The 27,548-nt window shown below is 40.1% G+C and overlaps 1 protein-coding gene across 5 annotated transcripts in view; it reads left to right on the forward strand.

Moving 5' to 3' along the window:
• Positions 1-27,548, forward strand: part of TNS3 (tensin 3) — a 198,625-nt gene that overhangs the window by 96,040 nt on the left and 75,037 nt on the right. For 4 of the 5 annotated variants that reach the window (XM_030487554.1, XM_030487545.1, XM_030487564.1 and 1 more), the window contains 11 exons: positions 3,951-3,992; positions 12,737-12,789; positions 13,573-13,744; positions 16,519-16,569; positions 17,771-17,893; positions 19,355-19,419; positions 22,373-22,456; positions 23,648-23,760; positions 24,717-24,777; positions 24,932-25,007; positions 26,949-27,078. In XM_030487554.1, coding sequence (XP_030343414.1) covers positions 13,595-13,744; positions 16,519-16,569; positions 17,771-17,893; positions 19,355-19,419; positions 22,373-22,456; positions 23,648-23,760; positions 24,717-24,777; positions 24,932-25,007; positions 26,949-27,078 — 853 coding nt within the window. In that variant the 5' untranslated portion in view covers positions 3,951-3,992; positions 12,737-12,789; positions 13,573-13,594. The remainder of the gene's footprint in view (positions 1-3,950; positions 3,993-12,736; positions 12,790-13,572; positions 13,745-16,518; positions 16,570-17,770; positions 17,894-19,354; positions 19,420-22,372; positions 22,457-23,647; positions 23,761-24,716; positions 24,778-24,931; positions 25,008-26,948; positions 27,079-27,548) is intronic. The other variant, XM_030487525.1, reaches the window with a different exon arrangement.

A 27,548-nucleotide genomic window follows, 5' to 3' on the forward strand; every position in this document is an offset into this window, starting at 1 on the left:
TCAGTTTTAAGGCACGGTTAAGTAATGATCTTTACCAGAGAATTTTCTGCTCTAACCTTTATAACCTTTCTTCTTTTCCCCCACTTCTATTTTTTTTTTTCCCCCCAATGTTACCAAGGAATTCTGCAAACCTGTGATGTTGCCATTAAAACACCCCATTTTGTAACCAGCTGTTCTAATGCGGAAATATTAAATGGACACCCAGCTACTTACATTTTATTGTACCATTGCTTCAAACTAAAGTTTGTTTGGCTATTTTGCTAAGTCTTAGGTGGAAGTTGAATTATTTTGATAGAAATTGGGAAGGGTGGGGAGGTGGTTCTGCTTTTGTTGTTTTGCTTAACTCTGTTTTCCTGAAGTATGCAAACTTCTTTTCTGCTTGTGAAGGGAAAAATCAGACTTTCACATTCAGGCCCCCTCCTAAAAAACCAAAAACTTGATTTGGAACAGTGAGTCAGACTGCTCTGGCCTAACTCAAAAGAGGAGCGGAACAGAATGAATCTGATTGTGGGAGAAAAGGGGAATTTTTTTTCTCCCATATGAAGACAGGCTGAGAACACTGGGGCTGTTCAGCCTGGAGAAGAGAAGCTGCGTGGAGACCTCAGAGCAGCTTCCAGAGTCTGAAGGGGGCTACAAGGCTGCTGGAGAGGGACTCTTCATCAGGGACTGTAGTGATAGGACAAGGGGTGATGGGTTCAAACTGAAGCAGGGGAAGTTCAGGTTAGGTCTAAGGCAGAAGTTCTTCCCTGTGAGGGTGCTGAGGCGCTGGCACAGGGTGCCCAGAGAAGCTGTGGCTGCCCTATCTCTGGCAGTGTTCAAGGCCAGGTTGGACAGAGCCTTGGGTGACATGGTCTAGTGTGAGGTGTCCCTGCCCACAGCACGGGGTTGGAACTAGATGATCTTAAGGTCCTCTCCAACACAAACCAGTCTGTGATTCTGTGATTTTTGTGAGTGTGTTTTTTGTTTGTTTGTTTGGAGGTTTTTTCTTTTTTTTTTGAGGGTTAAAAAAAAAAATAATAAAAAAAAATTATTTATTAGAAGAGTGGGAGAATACCTTGAAAAAATTGCTTAAGAAATGAGCATTGTGGAGTCATAAAGGCCTCATTCTAACGGCATATCCCATTTTTCCCTAAAATCTATGGTAGTTTACACATACCTTAATGCATCCAAGCCAGTGCCAGCATTTCTCAGATTAAAAGTGAATTTTTGTGACAGTGTGTTGTGATGCAAAGAAAACCAAACCCAAGCCCCCAATTACATATGGGAAAAGACAGGAAGAGACCAGCAAACCTTAAGAGAACTCAGTACTCTAATACTGTAATATTGTTTGAAAGAAAATTAGTCCTTTTTAGCAAAACCCCCTCGCATTCCTTTTCCCATGGTGCCTGTTGGGTGCAGTCCTCCCCAGATGCTTTGTCTGAGAAAGATCAGTAGATAGGATAACATGTATTTTTATCCTTACTGCATTCATTTACTTTTTAAACACATCTTCCCAGAAAACCCAAGAAGTGAGGCAGTCTGTTCCCATGGAACACAGTCCATCTGTTTTTAATGTGAGCCTGCCAGAGACTTTTTGAGGAATCTGAGGCTGAATTACTGTTTGTGCTGTAGGACATGTAGATGAAGGATTGCATTCTCCAATTTCATTTTAAGTGGGACCTCAGTGCTGGAAGACAGAAGATTGTTAACTTGGGTTAATCAGGTGTGACCTCCAAATTCCCTGGAGGATGGTGACAGTGACTAAGCTGGATTAGGAAGTGACATATGCAGCAATTTTGCATCTGCCAGGGATGATTTTGGTTTCCGGCTTAAATCAGCAAAAGCTTTGCTGGAAAATTGCACCAAGTGGGTTTGATTTGTAAATGGATTTCTGTGACTAATGGCTAATTTGTTTCCTTTTTCTTCTTTCAAGCAGTACAATGGAAATCTTATGGAAAACTAGGAAAATACTGAGCTCTGTTATTTACAGGGTCTTTTTGGATGTAGAAAATAGAGAAGACTTTAGCTCACAGGACACACGAGATGCATACAAAGCAAGCGTTACACACACGTAGCAAGCATGATGTGGTGGAGGTAGAGAGCACACCAAATCTGCCAGACCTCCCCATTGCTGTGATCTTTCCTGCCTCCTTCCCTCAGTCTCAGCAGAGCAGTTCTGCCAGGGAATGCTTCGGGCTGCAGCTGCCTGTGTCATGAGCATGACTGCACATCATGGGAAGGGAAAGGCAACAGGGCTGTGCTGGTCTCCAGTTTGTTTGTAAAGGGTGGGAATAGCCAGTGGAGGCTTATATTTGCCTGTTCAGTTCCTGCTTTGTCACCATCCAAACCATAGTGCCCATGTCTCCATGTGAGAAAATCTATAGGCTTTGAAGAAACTTTTGTGGAGATGATGTTTCTCTACTTCTGGTTCATGCAGCTTTCCTGAACTGATGAGGTAGCAGAAATGCCTTCAAACTTTTTCTTGTTAAAACAACCTCCTTCTTGCTAGTCAGTTTTACTTCATTAAATTTGGAGCTGTGCTTTTTTTTATTTCCTTTTTTCCAGCTTCATCAACCAATAATGCTTCTACTTTTCTTGATTTGCGATAGGACAAGGGGTCATTGGTTCACACTTAGACAGGGGAAGTTCAGGTTGGATATAAGGAAGAAGTTCTTTACTGTGGTGAAGCACTGGAACAGGCTTCCCAAAGAAGTGGTAAATGCTTCATCCTTGGCAGTGTCCAAGGCCAGGTTGGACAGAGCCTTGGGTGACATGGTCTAGTGTGAGGTGTCCCTGCCCATGGCATGGGGTTGGAATTGTATGAGTTTAAGGCCCTTTCCTACCCAAACCAGTCTGGGATTCTATGATTCTATGCAAGATTTTCCAGATTGTGAAATGATTTTGCATCCCGCAGGCTAAAGATGCAGATGGTGTGTTAGCTGTAATGATAACACTGCTGCTACAGCTGCAGTGTAGCTTGCTCCAGTTTAGCTTTAATGCTTTCTGAACAAAACCTTGTTGATTTTTGCACAGAACTTGAAATTGTCTTTTGAAGCAGTATTTTAATGTAGCTGAACATGGGGACTTTGCAGACTTGTGGAGCGGGGAACACTGAAGTTTTTTGCAGTCTCACCTGACCTACAGCACTGGTTTAGTTCTAGTGTTACTTAGTTTTCTCGAGTGAATTTCAAGGTGAAATACTTCTGTTATTTTCTAGTTTATCTTTATTTATTTAATTCTGTTATTTTCTATTTTCTATTATATTACCATTATGATGCCAAATGGTAAAATCCTTAATTTAGGATATTTTCTCTTGTGAAATGCCAGTTCTTAACTTTTTTGAAGTCTTACGCAAACATTTTGAGCAGGTGTTTTTACCCGGTTTTACCACTCAACTTCCCCATTACATTACCTTGATTTCATGCTGATAGTAGTTATCAGTAAAAACCTTTGTACCCAGGGAAGGTTGTACTTCTGGTGGTCTGTTGGATTTTTGTAGTAATGGATTGGCTCATATTTTTTAAAAGGTTTATTTTAAACCTCCATAGATACAATTTAGCATATTTTAAAGACTTGAACACAGATTTTTCATGGTGCTTGAAGAAAATCCTGGGCAGTTCACTTTATCAATACCTACACAAATGTTTGTTTTACATGAAAAAGTATAAAATGAGAGATTGGGAAAAAAATACAAAGGGGAATACATGGTTAACACGTACATCTCCATGTATATTGTAACATGAGGTAAGCACCCTTAGTGGCTGCCTGCTGGCTTACACCACTTGAATACACAGGATGATCATATAAAATCAGTTTTCTGTATCTCTTTGAAAGATGGTTTGGTCATTAATACTGTAGAACATATAAATCATTCAGAAGTACTCATTTTTTGTTGTATGTGTATTTTAGGAGATTTGCTTAAACTACCTGGAAAATTAAAGTCTATTTTGTTAACTTTTCTCCTTTTGCAGACTAATAACTCTGAGGCTGTTAAAAATCATGTAACCAGAACTGTAAGTAATTCCATTTTCTTTCTTTATCTTTCCTTTACTTGCCCTGATGTATTCTCCTGTTCGTGGCTCCTTATTTTTAGTTCATCTTCACAAAGCATTCATTGCTAGCAGTTTCAAAGCACTCCCTTTGGTTTCTGTGCTGTGTGAAGTTACCCTTTGATTAGTGGGGGTTTTGCTCCCGGGTTCATCAAGGAACAATGAAATGAACTCTCTGTTCATTATTTCTAAATCAAGCATGGGAGAAGTGAGATATTAAAATGTTCATAGGCTCATTGTATTCACAGGAGTTAAAAAATTCAAGAGGGCTCTTTTTCCAGCAGGAAGAATATTGGTCTTTGTATTGTGGTCAATATACAGTCAATCTTGTAGCCTTTATTTGTTCAAGTTACTGTGCCAGGTTATTTACAAGACAAATTAAATGGCCTTTCCCAACCCTTTATCATTATTGCTGTAGTACTACTGGTACAAGCTCTATTAAATACATTTGTTGAAGTGCAGTTCGACCCAGTCTTGGAAGTGATGTAGAAATTTCTGCAGATGGAAGTATTGCACATGTTTGATAGCACTTAGAAATACACTTTTACTCATTTCTGTCAAACAAGAAATGTAAAGAAGAACAGACGTTTTGAAGTCCTTTGTGGTTGCCTTTTATCAGTGTCCTGACTTTGGCTGGGATAGAGTTAATTTTCTCCCTCATAGATGGTGCGGTGCTGTGTTTGGGCTTCAGTCTGAGAACAACGCTGATAACACACTCATGATTTAGTTGTTGCTCAATAGCACTTACCCTGATCAGGGACTTTTCAGTCTCTCGGGCTCTGCCAGTGAGTAGGGGCACAAGAAGCTGGGAGGAAGCAGAGACAGGACCCCTGACCCAAACTGGCCAAAGGGGTATTCCATGCCACAGCACGCCATGCCCAGGATAGAAACTGGGGGGGGATTGTCCAGGAGCCCCCGATGGCTGCTTGGGATAGGCTGGGCATTGGTCAGTGGGTAGTGAGCAATTGTAGTGTGTATCACTTGTCTGTCTTGGATTTTATCCCTCTCTTTTTATTATATCTCTTTTCATTATTGCAATTACCATTATTTTTATATAATATTTTACTTTATTTCAGTAAACTGTTTTTGTCTCAACCCAGGGGTTTTTCCTTTTTGCACAGTTGTGGTGGGGGGGTGAGTGAGCAAGAGGCTGCCTGATACTTAGGTGCCTGCTCGAGTTAAACCATGACAATCAGAGATGCCAGGTTTCTTTGATTTTTAACTAAATGATGGAATATTTAAATGATGGAAGGTGCCTACAGATGACTATCTGTTAGTAGGCAACTGTGATGCAGGTATTTGGTTCCCCACTGTAAAGATGAAGTTGACATTTAAAAAGGGGCAGAAGGATAGACTTGCAACCTGCATATGGTCTTTACCAACTCATTGTTCAATTCAAGAGCAGTTCTATGTATTGTAGTAAATGAGCATCTATTTCATAGTGTTAGTCTTGTGCACGCTGCATTTGTTTTGTGTATCATCTGTGTTTCAGTGCTGCTGGTGCCACTCAGTGTACAGTGTGAAGAGTTGTGATCCTTGAGTACCCGTACAAGCAGGAGACCTTCACAGAGGTTGCATTTGTATTAGCAGCACAGTTTGTTTACCTGGGGTGCAGCTGAGGTCATCTCTGTGGTTGGATCCATGCTCTTATTCACATTGTTCCAGTAAAATTAGAATTATTTCTAAGTTCATAGAATCCCAGACTGGTTTGGGTTGGAAGGGGCCTTAAAGCTCATCCAGTTCCAACCCCCTGCCATGGGCAGGGACACCTTCCACTAGAGCAGGTTGCTCCAAGCCCCTGTGTCCAACCTGGCCTTGAACACTGCCAGGGATGGGGCAGCCACAGCTTCTCTGGGCACCCTGTTCCAGCGCCTCCGCACCCTCACAGGGAAGATTTTTTCCTAATGTCTAATCTCCATCTCCCCTCTGTCAGTTTAAAGCCATTCCCTCTTGTCCTGTCACTACATGCCCTTGTAATAAGTTTCTCTCCTTTAGGTACCGGGAGCTGCTCTAAGGTCTCCCTAAAACCTCTTTTCCAGGCTGAACAATCCCAGCTCTCTTATCCTGTCTCCCCAGGAGAGGTGCTCCAGCCTTCAGAGCATCTTTGTGCCCTCCTCTGGACATGCTTTGGCAGGTTCTCCCTTTAATCCTGACCCATACACTCTCGGTCAGCTCCTCATCCATCCCCAGGCAGAGCTCTGTGCACTCCAGCTGGTCACTGACATAGAGGGTGACACCCCATCCTCTTCTCCCCAGCCTGTCCTTAATGAAGAGCCTATCTTCAGGAAATAGACTATCAAAGAGCTTATTTAATATCGAGACCAGCTAAAATGTCTAGTGACAAGATTGTTTCTTGCTTCACTCTTCTTTTCCTTAACTAGACAAATTAACTAAAAAAAAAAGTCCCAATAGAGCAAACTTCATAGTTATCTGCATGTGAATAATTGGTTTTGACAGCTGCTTCTAGTGTAACAAATGTGAACCAAAATAATGAGATACATTGTGAGGAAAATAATTGCAGATCATTTTCTATTGTTAGGTGGAAGTTTTTCGCTTCATTGTGTTACATCTGAATACTTCAGAGGGCTTTCTATTTGTACTGGTTGCTTATTATACAAGCCAAGCCGTACGTGTCTGTGATTTTTCTGTACATGTATAGCTCATGCAGAGCCATTTGGAAGGCAGCCTTAATGGCAAGCAGTGTTTTTTCAGCTGTGCCTTTTGTCCTTTTCTGTTTTTCACTGGTTATTATTTAACCATTAGCAGGTTTCCTGAAAGTTTTGGTAGTTACTTTCCATGGAGTAGCAAAGGGTGACAGGGAAGAGCAGCAGGGGTTCATTTGGAAAGAGAAGAATGCTCCCAACTGAAACCTAGAGGTAGGAACACCTATTCCTATGTGGGAAAGAGAAGAGATGTAAAGCTGCAAGGACTGGGTGATTCATAAGAAAGTGTTGTTTCCAGTCATGGGGCTAGATGCAGCCACTGCATCTGTAAAATTGTGTAAGAAGTAAAACATCAACTGTGCCCCATTCTCACTTGAATATGGATTTTACATGCATTCAATATTCTCTCCTAAAGAGCCCTTAGCCTTTGCATCTGGGTCGGGGCAATCCCAGGCACAGCTACAGGTTGGCTGGAGAAGTGACTCAGAGCAGCCTGAGGAGAAGGACTTGGGGGCGTTGGTCAATGAGAAACTGAAATGAGCCACTTCAGTGTGTGCTTGAGCCCAGAAGCCCCCCATGTGCTGGGCTGCATCAAAAGCAGCGTGAGCAGCAGGTCGAGGGAGGGGATCCTGCCCCTCCGCTCTGCTCTCGTGAGACCCCACTTGCAGCACTGTGTGCAGTGCTGGTGTCCCCAACATCAGCAGGACATGGAGCTGTTGGACCAAGTCCAGAGGAGGCCATGAGGATGCTCAGGGGCTGGAGCACCTCCCGTATGAAGACAGGCTGAGAACATTGGGGCTGTTCAGCCTGGAGAAGAGAAGCTGTGTGGAGACCTCAGAGCAGCTTCCAGTGTCTGAAGGGGACTACAAGGCTGCTGGAGATGGACTCTTCATCAGGGACTGTAGCGATAGGACAAGGGGTGATGGGTTCAAGCTGAAACAGGGGAAGTTCAGGTTAGATCTAAGGCAGAAGTTCTTCCCTGTGAGGGTGCTGAGGTGCTGGCACAGGGTGCCCAGAGAAGCTGTGGCTGCCCTATCCCTGGCAGTGTTCAAGGCCAGGCTGGACACAGGGGCTTGGAGCAACCTGCTCTAGTGGAAGGTGTCCCTGCCCATGGCAGGGGGTTGGAACTGGATGATCTTAAGGTCCTTTCCAACCCAAACCAGCCTGGTATTCTGTGATTCCTGCCCCACTTAGTTCCTTGTTGGCCTGGCAGATTGGTATATAGAAGTCCAAGTGCCCCACCATCTTGATAAAGATGTCCTACAGTCAGCTCTTTTAGGGGAGCCTGGCCTGTCTTGGCTGATGTGGTATAGAGAAGAATTTTGGTAGCAGTTTTGTCAGCAACTAAGAGTCAGGATACTTTTTGGCAGGGAGAGAGCAAGCTGGGATTTGTAACTTTTGCTACTTATGAGGGGCACGTCTGTCTGGACTGTTGCTCTTGCACTACACAGGGGAACAGTTCGTTATTTTTATGGAACACATTATACAGAACAAAACTACAATGTTTAGCCAAACAAATAGCTGTTTGCAGTAGAAATGATGATAAATCACTTCAGCAGAGTCAGCTCCAAAAAAGATAATTTCCCCCCCCCATTAATCTTCTAGTATTTACTGCAGGAATAGATACACAATAACATCGAGACATTTGTATTCACAAGGCATGAATCTTTTTCTACATTAGGAATCATTCTAAAGCCAGAGGCCAAAAGATTATGCAAATCTTGGTTCTCATCCAAGACATCCAAACATGTGTTTCACTGTAGCTTCTAAAAGCCACTACTGTGTCAGTAGGAATTAGGATGGTGGAGCAGTCCAGTGATCAGTGTACTTCATTGTCCTGTCTTTTCTGTAGTACCCTGGAGCAGATAGAACTGTTGCACTATGCCTTAGAATAGATTAGAGAATTTCTTATGATTCTGCCTATGGCTTGGGGACTTAAAATCCATCCAAAATGTTGTTAAGATGCATTCAGGTCTCCTGCTGAGCAGTCTCTCTATTCATGGCCTTATTTGTGGCTGCTTGAATAGCAAACAGTTGTGTGGAAAACAACTCATAAGCTAATTAAAAGCTGTGTAAAATGCATGTAATTTTATGGCATGTTTGCTAATCACATTTTCTGATGCTTATATCCACATCAGAAATAGGCACAAATAAAACAGTTATATCCCAAGTAGATCCATGTCATCCTTTCAAAATATATCCTGAAACCTTTAAGTCACAGATTACTCATTGATTTACATTTCAGATACTTGGAGGTTCTACTCATTGATCCTTACACTTGTTAATGTTCCCATTCAAGAAGGAGCCCAGGAAAGATACAGATGAGCTGCATGAATGCGTGTCAGATCCTGAGTTGTGAGTTTTCAGTAGTGCTGTTTCTTGGAGGAGCAGATAGCTGATGTACAGCTGTCTCAGCTGTTTAAAGCAACCTGGTCCTTGAAACCAGTAGTTCTTATATTCTGCTGAGATAGCTTTTAAGCTGATATTGTATTATATTATAGTTCAATGCCAGGAACAGGGCCTTGGGAAAGGCTAGTGAATGATTCTCCATTTGGCTTCCTTAGCCTGCCTTTGATTCTAGTCTCAAAATGAGTGAGTTGTTATCCCACCTGCTATTTCTAAGCACACGTGTGGCCTACATGTCCAGTTTTACTTTAGTTTTGGAAACTAGCAGTTTACATAGTAGGGTTTTGATTGTTTCCCAGAGCTGTCATATAAAAGGTAGTAAATCAGTGTACTGACAAAATGTAAATGAATTTATCTGATGCAGAACTCATCTCCCTTCACCCTTTATCCCTTCCATGATCTTTCTGGTTTCTGAAGCTTTACTACAGAAGACTTCAGCCTATGGAGTAAGCCTACTAGTTGTAATCCAGCTTCTCTTATTCAGTTCTCAGAAAGGTTGAGGATGATCGTCATGCTGAGAGACATGATTTGCATTATTTTTTACTCACTATTCCTCATTTCTTTCCTTGAGAGGCAGCCTTTCGGCAGAGGTGAGGGGATGCACGCTTGGCAGAGAGGTTATTTCTTATTCCTTCTGTTTCTGGACTAGTGCAGAAGGTGCCTTAATGCCACCTCCGTGCCACTCTGTGAGATGGCCTGTACTATACCTGTGTCATGTTTTTGCTCTGAAGCTGTGGAGGGACTGGAAGAGAGATTGTAAAGGTATGAGATGCAGCCTGGGACAGCATGAACTTGCTATTTGAGGCAGACCAGGTAATCCATAAATAGGTTCACTCTCTTTGGTGTCAGAGGAAGGTGAATAAACAAGACTGATCTCAAAAGCCTGTTTTGTCCAAACTGTGTTTTAAATGCTGTCTTGTCCACTTCTATGCTTAGGCTGATAGCAGGCTGTGCTGGGAAACTTACCTTCTAGTGACTCTTGTGACCTGAAAATGATGTAGAATTAAATATGGGCCCATTTCTTAGCTTCTGTTTCACACCTGGGCTGTCGTGGACTCTGGGATGGTCCCATCTGAGGATGGGTTTTGATGAAGCTGGGGTAGCAATCTCTGAATGTACCCAGGACTAGATGCCCAAGCCAAAGATGGTAGAAGAAGCAGTAAGGAGGATGTCAAAGGTATGAGTTGCACAGCTTGAGATTTCCCTGGAAAAGAGCAATGACGCAGTACATTGGGTGCAATGGATTTGCTCCTTAATACCATTCTGTGGCTGAGAGAAGACAGATGTCTGTTGAGAAGCGATTGCTTCCCCCTGCTGGCTTTCATACCACAACTACAGCTAAATTTGTCTGACCAAAAGATTCGTTGCACTTGTTTATATAGGGATAGCTTTTATGTGTTATTGTTTGAGATTGATCTGTTTGTTTGGGTTATAAAAATCCCTTAAAACTGAATGAATGGGAGAATGGGAGGTGTTTTCCTTCTTGAAAACTCTGCTTTTAAAGTGGCTGGTTATGCTGTCTGCAGTAACCATTCTGCCTTTGTGGTGTGTCATGTATCCTTTTGGATTTTGCTAAATATTTTAGCTGTGAGGGGAAGAGTTAGCAGTGTGGCCATTGACAGTTAGGAAACAAAACAAATAGTAAAAACTGAAATAAAAAGAATGTGTCAGTATCTACAACATAATTAAGCCATGGAAAGACAACGTGATTGTAAGGTAGAGGACTGCAGAAAACCAGATTGTGTCTGGACTGTTTGTCCATTTGCCAACAAGTCACTGACTGTAGGCAACATACAATGTACAAGGTCATCTTGACCTGATGAGGAGTTAAGTAAAATTGAGTGGTTTGATGCTCCATAGATAGGCAATGGAGAGTTTCATGATCTCAATCTGTATCTTTTGAAGATGGTTCTGTTGATTTTGTGGGCTATCCAGAATTTGTATAAAAGCATACCCTTACGACAGACTGAGGAGTATTGCAGCTACTTGAGCCCATGCAATGAAACATGATAGATGTCACTAACAGGGCTTTCTGCTGCTAGTGGTTCATGTTATGTTATTGCTCATATACTTACACGCTGCATGCTACTTACGTGATGTGCTAGCTGATGTGCTACAACAGTGTGCAACAGAGAATGATTTTATCATTTAGTGGCTTCCTCTAATAAGGAAATAAGTGCCTGATTATTCAGGTTGCATGGGGTTTAGTCATGAAAGTTATTAATAAATGGTGGAATCCTTAAGTAATGGATACATCTGTGTGGCCAACAGAGACCAAGGGAGTGAAGGGAGAGGCACGTTCTGCTAACTGCTTTATAGCTATAAAAGCAAACCAAAACATGCTGAAAGCTTTGTCTTAAATTTGAATTCTGAGTTATTTACTTGGTTTGGCACCCACAGTGTATTACCTACAGCCTTTAAAATCCTGAGAAAAGATTGAGTAAAAAGAAGCTGAAAATACCATGAAGTTTCCTCACTGTCTGTTGTCTAAGTAAAGACAGGAACTAGTGGAAGTGGGACCAACACCTAGGTGAGGTGTACCTTATGCTTTAATATTTGCCAGAATGGCCGATTTCTGGAAATTTTGGAAGAAAGCATGCTTGTATGTGTCCTACCTCTTCCCAGATTTTGATATACAGTGTCACTGTGTGAAAAGTTCTCAGGCCTTTTCCATTCAAACACCATTTATTTGGTTTGGGAATATTTGTTATGTAGGCAGCCAGAACTGAAGGGCTTCTAAGCTTTCCAGCTCTTATGGTTCATCTAAATAAGCTTTTCTGTGTATTTTTCTGTATAGTAAGTATAACTTTAAGGGTAGGAAAATGAGTGAATACTGTTTCTCTTCTGGAGTTATTGATGCATGAATTGAACTTCTGACTTTCTGTATGGAAAGATGTATCTAAATGTGAAGTAAATATTTTTATTTAATACTGGTATAGTAATAGCTGTCTTACTCTAAAAACCTCTCATGGAAGGAAGGGATACTGCCCCCTCTAGATGTCTCTGTTCCTCTACAGAGAGCTTGGGTGACTGTCACACTGGAGCTTAATTCTGACACAGCTAAATTCAAGTGAGAAAAATTCTATTGCTGAAGTTCATAGGGGAGAACATTTTGACACTTTTTAATGCATAGTTACTGAATAAACAAAACTACAAAAGACGCACACTAAGTTCTCATAAAGCAAAATCATTGCAGCTCAGGCTTCTATTCAGACTCGCAGGACTCTGATACAGGAATAAATTGAGTTTATTTTTCGGTATTGAAATAAAAGAATCACTTGAGAGGAACTTAATTCTGCAGGTTTATACAGAAATTCAGACTCCATCTTCTCTGAAGTCCATTGAATGTTTTCTCTAATCTTAAGGCAGTTACCAAGGGCACAAGAGACCAACAGTCCTTCTCTGGCAGTAGTGAGTTGTCAAAGGTAGTGGTGAGTCTGTATGAAGAGTTGGACATAACCTGGCCATAACCACAGTGTTTGCAGCCAAAACATAAGGCAGTGATCCTCTCTTATCCTGTTGCTGGTGAAGTTTTACACGGTATGGACATAATAAATGAGAAAAAAGGCAGGAACATTGATTGACATCAGTGGCAGCAAGGGAGATACTACATTGACTGCTCTGCTTTCTTTGTTCCAGAATTCCAGCAGTGCTTCGAAGAACTCCTCTTTCAGTTGTGACAAAGGATCACGGCAAGTGTTTCTTTCCTATTTTGTATAGTACTGTCACATAATGCTGTGGTGGCTTTAGGTTTTGTTATTTGTGGTTCTGATTTCTGTGAGTTCAGTCTTCTGCAAGACATGTCCTGCTATGCCCAGACCATTTTTACAATCCCTGTCTGAGAAAACAGCTGGGCATATTTGCTGAGCTTCCTTTTAACTTAATGACTGTAATCCTCTGATTATCCTATTAAGAAGGACAAGGTAAGGTGACTGGTTGTGCCCTCAGCCTGTAAAAGAAGTTAAACAGTATCTGTAGACTAACCTGTGAGAATAACTGTATTACACTGGTGTCTGTTGCATTTTGGGGACTGGTTTTGGATTCACTTTGGTGTTACTCAGAGCAGATTTCAAGATGGTATCTTCAGTGTTCTACAGATCACTGGTGAATCTGCCTATTTTTAAGCATTTCTACAGACATTAGGTACCTGTATGTTTACTGTTTAACTTCTGAATCTGTTGCACTAGTGTTAGTCAAAGTTGCTTATATTCATTTTACTCCTTTCTTACATTATTAATTGCAGAGATTTGTTCACTATAGTTTTGATATAAATAACTGATGTTTGGCTAACTCCTTATGTGTACTGAACCCAGTAATTTGAGCTCTGTAGTATTTAGTAAGTTGTAATTGTAATGAAAATATTGGAAACATCAGATGCTTGACTGTATGAGTCCAAGTTGGAGTTCCTTCCATTAATAGGCTGTGTTTGTTCTTGGCTGCTTTGCTCTAAACTGACACATCCAATTTCTTCACAGAAGTGCAGACTTGGATCACATTATGGAGGAGGGCTATGAACTTGACCTCACCTACATCACAGAACGGATCATCTCTGTCTCCTTCCCTGCTAGCTGTTCTGAGGAAACTTACCTCCATAATCTGCAAGATGTAACCCGGATGCTCAAATCCAAACACGGCGATAATTACTTGGTATGTGTAGGATCAGTCATTTGTGACACATCTTATGTCTTGCAGGAAGACTACTTGTAGGTCCATGCATATCATTATAAACTAGAAGTCAATCACCTAAAGCCTCTTTGGTCCACCTTTACAGTGCAAGCAAGAGTAAGATTTTCAGTAGTGTGCTAAGATGTTAGGCAGGGACAGATTGAAGGAGGTGATCCTGCCCCTCTGCTCTGCTCTCGTGAGACCCCACTTGCAGCACTGTGTGCAGTGCGGGTGTCCCCAGCATCAGAAGGACATGGAGCTGTTGGAGCAAGTCCAGAGGAGGCCATGAGGATGCTCAGGGGCTGAAGCACTTCCCATACAAAGACAGGCTGAGAACATTAGGGCTGTTGAGCCTGGAGAAGAGAAGCTGCGTGGAGACCTCAGAGCAGCTTCCAGTGCCTGAAGGAGGCTACAAGGATGCTGGAGAGGGACCTTCATCAGGGACTGTAGTGACAGGATAGGGGTGATGGGTTCAAACTGAAACAGGGGAAGTTCAGGTTAGGTATAAGGCAGAGGTTCTTCCCTGTGAGGGTGCTGAGGTGCTGGCACAGGGTGCCCAGAGAAGTGGTAAATGCTCCATCCCAGGCAGTGTTCAAGGCCAGGTTGGACAGAGCTTTGGGTGACATGGTCTAATGTGAGGCGTCCCTGCCCGTGGCAGGGGGTTGGAATTGGATAATCTTAAGGTCCTTTCCAACCTTAACTATTCTATGGTTCTATGATTAAAAGCACTTTTCTGCTGGTGGCACTGCAGTCTCTGTTGTTATAGCACATAGTCAAATACTGTAGAATAATTGCACTGAGCATTTTCATTGTTCAAAGCATGCTTTTAAAAGAACCCACCCTGCAATGTGGAGCAGCCAGATACATCTGGGTCCTCAGCTGGGTATCTGATGGTCTCTCACCATCATGTCTTGGCTGTCTCTACCATACATTGTGAAACAACATATAAAAGCAGGGTTGCTGTTTGTATGTTCTGTCCCGCTCTTTCTCATTAACTTGATTTAGATGCATTTTTTCCCTGCTCTTTGGCTTTCTATAGGAAATTAAATTGTAAGCAAATCTATAATGAGCTCCATATACAGAATATCTTGTTTTTTAAATGATGACCCAAACTGTTCATCTTCTGTGCTGTTTCTCACCAGTGCATCTAAACCCTATGGCATGTATTGTCTCAGCTTGTGCTATGAAGGTGAATTTAAAACAGGGCCAGTATTTTTTTCATCTACTGGCTTAGAGTGAACTAAGAAATGTTTAAACTATGAAAAGAGAATAAAGCATGTGTAAACTATTAGTCAAATCCATGCTTCAGGAGCATGAACTTGACTCACAGTGGAAATCAGTTTCTGGAGAGATTCCACCTAATGATTTAAATACGTAATCTTTTGCTCACAAAGTGAGGTGTCATAGGTGCATTATGAACCAGCTGTTGTCCTCAAGATGCACTTCTAATATGGTCTGATGGCCTCAGCATGCCACCTTCTTGCTGTTGGCTTCCCGTCCATCAGGCACTGGTAGCTTATAAGGCACAAGATAGTGAGTTTGAAGGTGACCTGGATGTAAACCTTTTACTCATTCAAATTCAGCTCTTCTAAGTGGCCTTTCCTATGCAACATTTTGTATCTGTGAAATAAGTTTGTAGTCTCAGATCAGTTAAATCTCACTAACTAGCTGTTTGTATTACAAAAATCTGATCTATGGTAAGTCTTGTTTAGGATGTCCTCTGTCTAAGTGGGATTGCAGTCTGTTTCTCTTGTGGAGTTTGGATGTGTGGTGGTTTTGGGTTTATTTTAATTTAGTTCTGTTTATTTACTTGTATTCTAATGAGTACTTTGGAAATTGGCTGGCTTGGTCAAAAGGAAGTTTGATGCTGTCTGCTCCAAGTATGTTTCTGCAACTTTGCAAGATAACCTGGCAAACCACAGCCAGGTTGTAGATCTAGAGAGCTCATTTTAAACTCTTTTGTTTCTCATGTTTCGAAGATGCCTTCAGTCTGCTCAAGATGCACATGTATAGCAGCAAAAACCCCAAACCAAACCCAAATATCCAGTCTAAACCTCCCCTAGTGCAACTTGAGGCTGTTCCCTCTCATAGAATCATATCATAGAATGGTTTGTTAGGTTTTTGTTATTGTTTGATACTGATTTAAAGTACTTCTTAATGAGTCAAATATACTTGTATACACTGCTTTCTTTTTGTTAATTTAGCAGTCTTATTTCTTTAACTGTTCCTTATTACGCACTAGGTCTGTGTTGACTTACTGTCTAATGGTTTAACAGCAGAGTTGGAAGATCTCACAGGCTGAGCTCTAGTTAAATAGCTATGCCATATCTTCCCTGTGCAGTTCTGACAGACCAATATCTTCTTGCCAGGCACTCCCATTCAGACATTTAAGACTGTACCACCCTCCCCCACTTTTCTTTGTTAATTCTTATGCCATGCAGTTATTTTGCAGGGTGCCCAGGTCTCTCATAGCTCTGACTAAATAAAAGCCATGTGAAATAAACAAAATATAGTAGAAGTCTAATTATCCATTTTCAAAATGTGCATTTAGTTTCATCATATAATAACTGAACACTTAAAATACATTTGCTAGTGCTACTTGACTTCAAATGTTAATTCAGTTTAGTAAAACAGTGGCAAACCTGAAGTCTTACTAGTGTAGTTTCTTGTAACTATGATGTGTTTCAAGTACAGCTGTTTACTACAGCAGTTGTGCAGTCTTGGTGGTTGATGGTTTTTTCTTTCTTTCTAAACAGGTGTTAAACCTCTCCGAAAAGAGATATGACCTCGCCAAGCTTAACCCAAAGGTATTGCTTGTCTTCTCTCACATCTCTTTCTAGTCTTAAATACTAGGCTCAAATGGCCTCATAACCCTGAAGCTGTGCAAGCGTTAGTGAGAGAACAATTTTTGGAAGTTGGTAAAAACACACCCACTTGCATCCCTTTTTATTTTCTCCCTAGTTGTTGTTTTGTGTCTGTCAGGTCTGTGCCTTACAATGCTGTTCCTGTTGTTTGCTTAGACTTTGCACACAGGACCTGAAGCCCATTATGACTACTGAAAAATTGCTATTGAGTGATACAAATTTTACTCCAAATATGCTTTCTTTGTGCAGTCACAGGATACTGAGGTGTTCTATCCTGTAATGTGCAGTCTGATAGCTGGAGCTAGTGAGCTCAGTTCAAATAGAGACTTCCCTTTTGTATCATCATTTCATAGTTGCTTCTCTGCGATTGTAGAGACATAAGGAATGTCAGAATTATGTCTGCCTTTTGTTCTTCCTTACCAATTGTTGTATTTGTTTGTTGTAAAAAATGATATGCAATTACTTTTCAGCAGCTATCATAAGGCCAGAGTAGCGCAGATGTCTGTTTACAGCAGTAGATTTACAGGGATATACAATACCTGAGGAAAATATTAAAAGAACTCTTAATTTTGACCTTTTGAATGCTTTGTTGATCACGAAGAATTTAAGTTGTTCATGGTTACAGCCGTTGTTAGGGTTAAATATGCATATAATAACAACAGGTTGAGTAAACAGTATTATATAGTGACTGAAGTTGAAAGCTAAATATGAACAGAAGTTTGAGATGTCAAATCTGTTGCATTTGAAGGGAATAAATCACAAATTAAAAACAATCCCAAAACAGTGGAGCAGGCCAGTTAACATTCTTTTGTTGTAATTTTGACTTTCTAAATATTTTACTGTTATAAAATACTTGAATTTCTAAATGAAAATTCTTCTAAGAAATCAAGATCTTCAGAAATGTCACTTGTGAGTGGTTGGTGGGTTTGGGGGGGGAGTTGCTTGTTTGTTCTTAAAAAAGTACTAGTATCTTAAATCACCTTCCTCCCCTGAAGAGACCTGTAAGTGTGGTTTAGTTACGTCATTTGAATGGGGTTGGAAAAAATGTGGAGTTTCTTGACCATCCTAATTATTTGAAGCCAGGTCTTAATATGTAATATTAGGATCAAGGTGTCTCTTGTGACTATTACTTGTTTAATTGCAGATTATGGATGTGGGGTGGCCCGATCTCCATGCTCCACCTCTCGACAAGGTGTGCACCATCTGCAAGGCCATGGAGTCGTGGCTGAACAATGATCCTCAACACGTGGTTGTGATCCATTGCAGAGTAAGTGAGATTTATGTGTGCACATCACCTGTCAGTTTGGATTCATTTCAAAAACCTTGTCCTTAATTCTTAACCATTTGAAAAACACCAAGAAAGTTTGATCTGTTTTCAGTGTTGGGAGCACTGAATCAATCTTCATTTGATTCAAGTAAGCTTAAATCCACTGACCTTGCATGTAATAACTGAGGTTATAGCACTGCTACTTCTGTGAGTGTATATAGAAACTTGAGGTTTTTTCCAGCTCGGTAGCAACCTCTTTAGAAGCTCTTCGTGTTCTGTGACATTCATGGATTTTGCTGTGGGATAAGGATAGGCAACATATCACAGATCATCCCTTTAGACTGTTGTGTGGTTATAGGAAGTGAGGGCATTAAGTACCTCCTGGATACTTCTGACAGGTTTTAACTGCCAGCATCATAGCAGTGCCTTATAACAAAGCCTTATAGCAAAGCTACCACTGTGTGCTGTTACTTCTTCTCCTTGCTTGCTCACAATGAAGAGAAATAAAGTGAATTCAGAACTGAGTTGGTAGGTGTGCTGGTGACACTTGAGGCATATCTGGCTCTGTATCATTGGCAGATATCACTCTAAACAGAATGGGGCCAAAACCTCCCTTCAAGTCAGGTTGTATAGCCCCCAGTCCTGAATTGCAGACAGAATGCCATGATTGCATTAAACTGTTGAATTCTTTCCAGTTGCAGGACTGCAGCCAGGAGAATGGCCCATATATGGGACAAAAGGGGGCAAAGTATTCCTGGGTATTTTCTATACTGATTGGTAGTGCATATTGTTGTTTAATGCCTTTTGGTAATGACTATCAAGTTTCCAACCATGAAGATAGATACAGCTACTTGTATTGGCTGAGAGACTGAAATTGTTTTCGAATCTGTGGGAATTACTGCTTGGTAAATTGTACTGAATTCATGTCATTTAATTTATTTAACAAGATTTGTAACGTTTTTTAAATTATCCGTAGAAAAATAGTTGTGTTAAATCTCAGGTGCAGGGGAGGTAAAAATGCCCAAACCTGTTGGAAACTCGTGTGCTTTCCAAAATAGGTATTTAATAGCATTTCATGCCAGAAATTGCAATGTCGTCTAGACTTGCTGTGAATGATCTCTGGAAAAAAGTAATATAAAATTAGAAGAGTTGAACCAATGTTTCTACTGCTGGTCAAGTTTATTTTTCTTTTATAACTAATTTCCTCTCAGTCAGTAACACTTGACAGGCACACACATAGAAATCCTGCTTAGTGGTTTCTATGTCACTTGGCAGCAGGCTTGCATAGAAAAACAAGCTGCTGCCCATCACTGCCACCTTTCTGACTACACAGGAGATGCATGAGCAAAAGGGTTCTCTGAATATTCTGTCTTGAAGTTTGGTTAGTATGGGTCTTAAATGAAATAAAGCCCAGTAATGTAAGAAATTAATGAAACTATCATTCTCTTTTTCCTAATATAGGGAGGGAAAGGAAGGATAGGCGTTATCATATCATCATATATGCACTTCACCAATGTTTCTGCAAGGTAAGTTTTGAATAATGCATATTGTGTATTTTATACAAGTAAGGGTACACCAGAAAAAAGATGCCTTTTAACTGTAGTACTGTTTGTGAGCTTACTGGTTGTCAGCTGAGGATTGTCAGGTTTTTTTCGCAAAGTCCTGGAGCATGTATTAAACCAGCCTGTTTTTAAGACAGCTTTCTCGTGATCCTGCTTTCAGCAGCAGGTTGGACTAGGTGACACCCTAAGGTCCCTTCTAATCTGTGATATTCAGTGATTCTGCAGGAAAATTCTCTAAATAATGAATGAAGAAATCATTTTTATATAATGGTATCATCTTTATTCTATTAAATCCATCTGTTTGCCACGTCCATGAAGTTGTCTCTTTTGAATCAATGAGAAGCTATTCCTAAAGTACTTAAAGAAAACAGTTACTAGCATCTGGAATCAGTATTTGAATAGAGAATTCTTAGACATTGATTAAAGTGCAGAATGCAATTTAAGAAATAATCTAGCCTTTATCTTGTAGTGAGCTCAAACAATAGGTGTCTGGTTACTTGGTTTGAATTCTTTCTTTTAGAGTGCTCAACTTTATGAAATGGCAGTTGACAATTTCCATCAACAAAGATAAAATTTGATAAATGGTCTTAAAAGGATGAAATGTGTTTTGTTTCAGGGGTTTTATTTGTTTTTTAATCAAATGGTTTTCTTTTGGTCTCTTTTATACATCCATCTCTAAATATATTAAAATAAAAATGCACTGTAGAGGCCATGCTTAAATCAGATTTGGTTCTGAGTTCACACCCCAGCCTGTCAGTAATAGATTTGATCCAATACCGTAGTCGATGAAGTCCTGAATCACTACAGGCTGATGGCAAATTACTCCTGGATTTCAGTAAAACCAGCATCTCGGGAAATGATCTTTGCACTCTGGTAACCTGATCCAAAGGTAATTGTAGACTCAGAAATTCAGTGGTTTATACCCACCAATATGTGCTGGAAAAATAAATACATATATCTTCAAGTAGTAGTTAGGACAGTGGTTGCCACACATTTACGATATTCTGTTGAGAAGTATTGTGAATAACAAAATCTGCCAAGTGTGGATAATACAGTACTGTGTTGGTATCTCAGTTTTGCAATATTTTATGATCCTTAAAGGTGGTACCTGGCTATAAACACATTTTAGTAATGTCATAACAGAACAATACCTGGATATGATTGTAAAGCCCAGCATTGAAACGTCTTGCTTTTTACCTCAAAGAAATGCAGGATTCCTGCAGTGAGGTTGCAAGGGAGGGGTGAGTTTGGAAGTCCTCCTTTAAATTTCTGGCTATTTGTCAGCTCCTGTCCAAAACCTAACTTTTCTAGTAGGAATAGAGTTGGGAAAGTTTCCCAGCTAGGATTTGTGTGTCCCTAGCATTATCCAAATGGTACACAGCACCCTCAGAGATGCAGAAATTACTGCAGGTTGAGGGTACCAGCTACTGTGTCAGAAACAGTACTCAGAAGACGTTGAGGATGTTCACACTAAATAAAGTTCCTAGTTGTCTGCATGACTGTGCCAAAAAGTGTAGGCTTAGGGAAAAAGCTTTATGATGCAACCCCCTTTTGGTTAGATGTTATAAATACCTGATTTTCTCATTTAGTAAGGAATAATGTGCTGTCAAATTTAAGGAGGGCAAGCAGAGCTCTTTGTAGTAGCTGGTAAACTGCTTTAACAAGTAAATCACTTGCAGTCTTTGGCCAGTTACAAGTGGGTTGCCAAGATTCTGGGTGGTAGTGTAGGTAAAGATGTATGATGGATTGGGTGGAGAAGAGAGTTTTTGGGTCAAGGATATTCTTAAGCACACACTATGTAATCTTTATCACCCATGAAGAAAAGGTGTGACTTTACAGCCTGATCCAGCATCCCATCAAGACAATCTGTAGCTTTGGATTAAGTTTTGGGAAAGGTATAAATTCCATTTTTAGCTTGATAAGCAAATGTACACTTTGCACAGTTCTCTTCCTCTGAACTCATTGAGGTTGAATTAGGTGTGGAATTTAACATTCCAGATTTCAGAGCCTAATAATTTTGAAACTTGTGCTTTTTTTAATGTCCTGTTTTTAACACTGTCACCTACATCCGTTAAGAGACACATTGGTTTTTGTCTGGTGTAGATACAACACAATCAGCACAGCATGTTTCATGGCGTATGTGGTTAAGAGCATCCTTACTGAGTTTTGGCACTTCTGTTTCTTTTTTCCATACTCTGTTGCCTTCTATCACACAGAGGCAGAAGCCCTTCATCAGAGCCATTCTGAATAGAGAACAGAAGAAAATGTATTTTTCTGAATATCTTGCTCCTTAATTGTGTGTTTGAAGAGTTTGTGGGTGTCTGATGCAAAAGATGAACACTTTAAGTATTCTCCCCCTTGGTGGCTTATGGTACAGGAAACAAAGGCTGAATGAATTATTTGACTGCTTAAATGATCCTTTAGCCTGGCATCCTTTGCACCTCATGTACTACAGTCAGAGCTAGGCAGTGGTTTCCATCCCTGTAAAGTTGCTGCTGCTTTTTCACAAAGAGAACAAATCTGTATTTCACAGAGAACTCCCGAGTGCACTCTCAGGCAATTATGGCAAGTATCCTTCTTTTGCAGTTTGAACTGCTTGGCTTTGCTGAAGTTTATTGCGTTATGACTTTAACATATTCATGTTGGAAATATGCAATCCAGGTAATTGAATAAAGGAGTAGGTGCTTTGTCAGGAAGGAGACTGCCTTAAGGTGTGGAATAAGGAGGTGTCAGTGGAAAAAACATTCTTGTCTGATCTGTGCCAGAGTGGCTACTTAGGTGCTGCTTTCTTTTCTTTCTACTTACTTTCCTTCTTTTTCTTTCCAAATATTTTGGCATATTTCAAGCTGTAACCTACTGAATTTCCAAGATAACCCCAAACTGGAATAACATGGCATTTGTGTCTCTGTTTTGACAGTGCTGATCAGGCTCTAGACAGATTTGCTATGAAGAAATTCTTTGATGATAAAGTTTCAGCTTTAATGCAGCCATCCCAAAGAAGGTATTTAAATGCTTTCTATTTTATACTAATAAGAAACATCATCCCCGCCTTCTGCCCCTCTCCCCCTTACTCTCTTCCCTGCTATTTGAAGGCTATTTCCACAAGATCCTCCAGTGATTCTGAGCTCCCATCACTTTGTCTTGTATTAGTATTCCTTCTGTGATAACTCCTTCAGTTCCTCCTTCCTTCCTTCCTAACCCAAAATAGATAAGACTTTTTGTACCACACTATTATCTACATGTGTTCTTACTGCATTGTTTGCTAACAAAAAGAGGTGTCACAATCTATTTCTTGATTGCTCCAGGACTCATTTTTCTGTGGCACAAATGATGTGTATGGATTGTGTGTTGATTTGTGTGCAGTAAAGATTTTATTACCACGTGTTTGGATGATCTGCAGATTATACATCTACCCCTTCTCCATGCTAGTAAATGTTTGTCAAAGCATGCATTATTCATTCGCTCTATCTGGATGTCTTACCTTTTCAGTCTGCATGTATAAGGTTGAATTAGGACTCAAAGTGAGCAGATTGGGAAGTGAATAGTTCTGGGGTTCACTAGTTCCCTCATTTTGGCAAGAGACTGTTAGAGACTTTTGGTTATTTAAGGAAATAGGAGGAATTTGTTTCACACACACTGCAATGATGTTCACTTGCATTTACTTACTCATTAGCTTGTGACCAAACCAGACATTAAGTAGCAGAAATACAATGGTTTTCACATTGCTATGGTAGTTTTCCTCTGTTTGGTGCTTCTCATTATGAAGATGTTATTTGCCTGCCTTAGCCTTAATGCTAAGAATTCTGACCAGGGCACTTCTTCCTCTTGTTTCAATGAAGTGCACTTCACAGTTAAATGGAGTGATGCTCCCATGTCTCAGCTGTGAAAGCCAGTGGAGACCTTCAGTTGCAACTAGAACAGTATACTAAAATGATTGACTTTCCTACCCCTATTGGTTCCTTTCTTATGTAGTAGTGATGCAAATAACTAAAATAAAGATGCCAAGAATAGCAATGTAACAGCCATGGATTTAATGAAGTGGTAAAGTGTCTTTTCATGGTATTTTGTGAAGTTATGTATACTGTTATAATGCTACTCATCACTCATGGCCTAGAAATATTAATGTGTAAAGAATGTATGATGTGGTTGCATTACCGTTTTTATTTAATTCAGATCAATTTTATATTTTTAGATATGTGCAATTCTTAAGTGGCCTTCTATCTGGATCTGTGAAAATGAATGCAACTCCTCTGTTTCTGCACTATGTTATCCTTCATGGCATCCCAAGCTTCGATGCCGGGGGAGGTAAATTACCTAACTTTCCTTACTAAGTGGAGGCAAAAAGTCTCATTTCATTTTGTAGCTTTATAGAAAGCCTGCATAAATCTCAAAGTAAGTTAATGCTCCTTGATACCAGCCCAGATATTTCCACTAAAAGAGCCAGGAAAAGAGAAAAATCCTTAGAGTAAAACTTATAGGAGGTGTGCTTCTAAAGTGGCTTCTTATAAGTGGCTTTAAAATGAAAATGCTAAACAAAAACATTGTGCTAGAGCATAATAAACAAATACAATGCTGTATTTTTATCATCCAAGAGTTAAATAGTACCTGTCTTTTGAAATGTCAACAGCATGAATTTGCAATGCTCCGTTGTCACTGTTGTTTAATCTGTTAGTCTGCTTTCATTTCTAAAGTAACTATTTCAATAAAGAGAGGTTATTGTTTGTTGAAGTAAGAAATTTAAGGGACTTAGGAGAAATAAAACTGTAGATAAAAGATTTTGTTTAATGTTGAAAATGCTTTCTGTTTTGTTTTGGGGTTAGTTTATGTTTTGTTTTGGCCATTCTGTTTCTTCCCTTCGTTTTGTTTTCCTACAGAAAAAGTGGGCAGGCAGGCAGACAGACATTTAATAAGGAGCAGAGTGTTCCCTCTTTCTTTCCTTATCAAAATCCTTTAAAATCCCCTCCTCCCCAGTTCAGAACTAAACTGAAGATCAGGAAAAAGTGACAAAAAGAAAATGAATCTGTCAAAGCCAATTTTGCTTTGAAGGACTATTTTGACAGTCAAAATTGTGCCACTTCCGTGCCACGTTGCTCAGTCTGGATGTGCATGAGGCTTCCTAGTTGCACTATAGGAAATATTACAACTATGAAAACAACATTATTGCAACTATAGGAAAAATAGGTAAACAATATTACAATGATAGGAAAAACAGGTAAAGGAAAATAGTTACAAAACAGTCGTTTCTGTTGACTTCTTTCCAGCTTGCCGGCCTTTTCTGAAGTTATACCAGGCTATGCAGCCAGTTTATACATCTGGAATCTAGTAAGTTGTAAGCATTTTCCTTTGTTTGAATCCAGTTTTAATCCTCACAATTGCACAATTATATGGTCTTTTTTCTTTTTTTTCTCTTGTTTTTTTGTTTTGTGTTTGTTTCTTTTAAACCATATATTTTATTTGTCTTTTCTCTCCTGTTAAGTAGCGTAGGGCCAGAGAATCAAAGCCGAATCTGCATTGCTGTAGACCCTGCCCAGCTTTTAAAGGGAGATATTATGGTAAGTTAATTGTATGGAAAGAACATCTGGTCCTGTGCCATTTAGTTTACAGTCTCTGACCTATTTTGCATTCTTGTAGAAGAAAATAAATAGAGCAAATGGTTGCAGACACGCTACAAAATAGGCTACTAAGTTAATTTAGTCGTCATCCTAGAAGGTTTTTAGGAACCAAAACAATTGCTCTCAGCCTTCCCATTTCACAGCATCACCAAGCGCAATAAGGCCTGTATCCCTAATTGCTTTGGGGAGTATTTGTAACTTAGCATTAAAAACACCCTTGTCCCATAACTTGGCAGGCAACATGCACAATCGTAAAACTCTATGCTGTAAAGAAAACACCTAATTCTAAATAGCTTTCTGTTTTTATAAGCATGTGCAGTATTTAGAAAGAAATTTATGCTCTGTAATACAGCGTGTGTATTTGCCAGTGTGCAAAGCATAACTATGGTTGAATAGCAGCACTATCATTTTAAATCTGTCTGCTTTCTGCTCTTGCTTGTTATACACAGTTATGCACAGAGGAAGTAAAGATGGTTAGTTGCCATGCCTTTCTGTTTGTTAAACTAAGAGGACAGAAGAATATGTATAATGAATGATGGGGGGAAGTATTGTCAGAATTCCTGGTCTGTTGCTAGTAGGTTTCTTTTTTACATTTATGTACGACTTTGAGACATGTTGAACCTCAGTGTAAGGGGTCCTTTGTAACAGTCTTCTTTTTTTCTTCTTTTCTTTTGAAATAATATTTTTTATTATCCTTCCTTCTCTTCCCTTTCCTACTTCACCTCCCCATTCAGTTGAGTACATCGTCCTTTCTTTCCCTGAAAAATGGAGAAAGAAGTTTTAAATATACTGTTGTAAATTGGTATAAGCTGGAGGTGTGGGACACTTTCAAATACAGGAATACTTGTTATTCATTGGGGGGCTGTCGGTGCCTAAGGAAATGGAATAGATCACAAAAGAGATCAGTGAGAGACAGATTCACTGCATCTCAAATGTATGTGTGTTTAAAATGAAAAGTGCACACACAGCTTTTCAGTACTGCTTGCATCCTTTTCAGAGAGGTCAGCTTCATTCATCCCATGCTCTTACTGGAGGTAATTCTGAGCAAGCCATTCTTATTAAGCATGGTGGTATTTCCTAAACAAAGACTTCAGGTTTGAATATTGTTTTTACTGTGTCTAAGCAAAACCGTCAGTGGTTTCAGGAAAAAGAATAATCTGTAGGATGCTCTGCCTCCAACTCCAGAGGGTTTAACCACCTGAAGTGTGTGGTTTAAAAAAACCCTAAATCTGAGTGGTTTTGTCTTCCAGTTGGCTCAGAGAATTAGTAGGTAAAATATCCATGGGTCTAGCCTAAAGGAAGGTGGTATTAGAAAGTAGATGTATTGTGCTCACCTTTGGCTACTGAAATTCATACTAGATGTTATTTGTACAGAGTTCTGTGGTGTTCTAGCCAAGGTGTCAAAACTACTACCAGCTTCCCACAGGAACATAAAACAAGGTCCCATCATCACTAGGGTACGTTTTTAAGAAGTCTTGCACAAAATGTAATCAGCCTTGATTTTAAACCCTGCGTATTCCTCAGTTATTTTGAAATGGGTGTGCTATCATTCAGTTTTCCATTAATTTGGTGCTGTGAAGAAGCAGGGGTACAAGTCAGCATTCCAGTGTTCTACAGACAACTGTTGTGATTCTGACTCATTATCTGACTGGTGACTGATAGTGATGAAAATAGTCATTATTATTTTTACACATCCAGAACTATGTTGCCTTGGGCCTGTCTAATTTGAAAGGATTGAATAACACACACCCTGCTTGTTACAACATCAGAGGTGTCTGCACTAAATTGCGCTGCGGCTGCTTTACTTATTAACCGATGCATATACACATTTGTTCAGATTTGTAAGAAATTGTTTCCTGACATGTTCCTCTCTCTTTCCAGCTGAAGTGTTATCACAAAAAATACCGGTCAGCTACTCGTGATGTGGTTTTTCGCCTTCAGTTTCACACTGGAGCTATTCAAGGACATGGGCTGGTGTTTGGCAAAGAGGATCTGGACAATGCCAACAAAGGTATTTGCCTTCTGTGGTTGGTTGGATGAATAGGTGTGTGGGGGTGCATGTGTGTGCCTGTGCATGTGATGATCATCTTTAGGACCTGTTTCCAAAAGGATTCTTGGGTTTTTTTCCCATCCTTATTTTTGGGGAAAGGGAGACTGCTTTGTGTTAGTTAACTCATAACATGTAACACAGGTAAACCCCTAATGAGAAGAAAAGCTCTTCAAGTGAGTTAACTTGTCAGAATAACTCAGATACTCCTACATAGTCCTTATCACCTCCTCTCCCATTTGTAAAAACAACAGATACTTGTTTAAAGTGGTGACTCTGTTAGTCACCATGACAGGAAATAAGGTGAGCTAAGCCAATCCGGTTTTTGGCTGATGAAAACAATCACAAAGTCTGATACCATGTTTGTGACCTCGTTTGCTTGAGTATAGAGATCTTTTAATGTGCTTCAGACTATCCAGAAATGGAGGCAAAGT

Source organism: Strigops habroptila, chromosome 1 (assembly GCF_004027225.2).
Source record: "Strigops habroptila isolate Jane chromosome 1, bStrHab1.2.pri, whole genome shotgun sequence".
Lineage (NCBI taxonomy): Eukaryota > Metazoa > Chordata > Aves > Psittaciformes > Psittacidae > Strigops > Strigops habroptila.